The sequence below is a fragment of the Gossypium raimondii genome, chromosome 11, assembly GCF_025698545.1.
Source record: "Gossypium raimondii isolate GPD5lz chromosome 11, ASM2569854v1, whole genome shotgun sequence".
NCBI lineage: Eukaryota > Viridiplantae > Streptophyta > Magnoliopsida > Malvales > Malvaceae > Gossypium > Gossypium raimondii.
This window is the reverse complement of record NC_068575.1, coordinates 44,408,369-44,410,066: the sequence shown is the minus strand read 5'-3', so window position 1 is coordinate 44,410,066 and position 1,698 is coordinate 44,408,369. Positions and strand designations below refer to the sequence as shown.

The 1,698-nt window shown below is 35.2% G+C and overlaps 1 protein-coding gene across 1 annotated transcript; it reads right to left on the bottom strand.

Moving 5' to 3' along the window:
* Positions 1 to 362: 362 nt before the first annotated feature.
* On the bottom strand, positions 363 to 1,303 carry LOC105803709 (chaperone protein dnaJ 11, chloroplastic). The gene has a single exon (XM_012636088.2). It carries the CDS (start codon positions 1,246 to 1,248, stop codon positions 778 to 780), a length of 471 nt encoding a protein of 156 aa, XP_012491542.1. The 5' UTR covers positions 1,249 to 1,303; the 3' UTR covers positions 363 to 777.
* Positions 1,304 to 1,698: the final 395 nt, after the last annotated feature.

Sequence of the window (1,698 nt, the reverse complement as noted above, 5' to 3'; positions counted from 1 at the left end):
TAAAGCTAATCTTATTTTTATTTAAACTTCCCTCCATTTTCCTTTAACAAAACCACCTAAATTAGAATTTTCTTTTTAGAAAGCCAGAATTTTATTATTTTAATAATTTATTTTTTTATTTTAAAGAATTAAATTAAAATTTTATAAATATTAACTTTAATAAACCACTTTTAAAATTGTTAACAATAAAAATAACACACCCATGAATGTTAAAATAAGTGGGCATATAGCCCTATGGAATCAAAAGCATTTCATCCAGAATTTAAAATATTTTATCTTAATCAACTGGTATAAGAATATTAATTCAGCAAATTTTGTTTCTTGAGATACAAAAAGAAAAATGATGAGAGGAAAAAAGTTGATTTGGATAAAATTTTCCTTTCCATTTGTCAACCCGGAATAGAAACTTCACCGCACAATATCACAGCTAATAATATAAATTCAGCTTAACAACAAGCTATTTGTCATTTTTATTTTGTATTTATGATTTTAATCACCGTGAAATAGTACTGAAAGTACAATGGAAGGGTCCATCTTTTGTAGATGCCGGGCACAGGGCAAAAAAAGAGCAGAGCTCTTACGTACCACTATCAACGCCTCTGATTTCTCCACCAAAACCCACGGCCCACCGCTCTTTGCTTTTTCCTTTCTTTTTCGTTAGTCAATCAGTTTTTTTTTTTTTTTTTTGCTGGGATATAATCTAACTGTACAGATTTATAAGAAACGTTGATGAGTTCAACCTCCAACTCGGTAGGCTGATGGAGTGAGTCAACTAATTTACCAACACTGATCGGTCTCCCAACTCCTCCCGGTATAACCAGAAAACATAGAAGCCGAAGTCAACGGCCGTTGGCATCTCCAGATAAGCTTACTATCATATACGGCTCGTTTATCGGGATCCGATAAGGTACTGTAGGCCGCATGGATCTTCATGAATTCGTCGGCCGATGAGTCTTTCCGATCGATTGTCACCACATCGGGGTGGCAAACCCTTGCCAATCGGCGGTACGCCGCCTTGATTTCCTGGTTCGAAGCGCCGACAGAAATCCCTAGCACCTCGTACAACGAAGTGCACGCTGCCATTCCTGGACGGCTAAGGTAACCGCTGGGCGAAGCTTTTTGTTGTTTTGAAGTAAAATAGGCGGTGGATGCGGCGGCGAGAGGTGGTCGGAATCGGATACGGGAAGCTGACGGAGGAGAAATTGAGGAAAGGGAGATAGAATTTGAGATGGGAAGGGAAGAGAGCATGGTACGCGCTTTTGGATTATGGAATACCTTTGTTTCGAGAAACAAATGGGGAGGTATAGGTGATAATATATAGGGAGAAAAAGAACAACGGAAGGTGCTTTTTTTTACTTCTCCTTAACTGTGGTTAATTGGCTAATAGCGAATTATGGCAAAGCTTATCCGACATTTACTTTTGGTTGCGAGTTGCGACTGAGTGAGCAAGTTGACCCTGCAATGTGCCCATTTCTTTTTATTTAAGGATTTCTTTTAAAAATTACATTCATAACTTTAAACATATATTTTTAAAAGAAATAAACATCTAAATAAATTTAAATTTTAAATATATTTAAATTTAAATAAAAATATCGAATAAAGTTCACACATAATAAAATTCATATTAAAAACTCAAGTGGAATTTAAAGGCAAAAAGAAAATTATCTTATTCATTATAATTTAAATAAAATGCAAGAA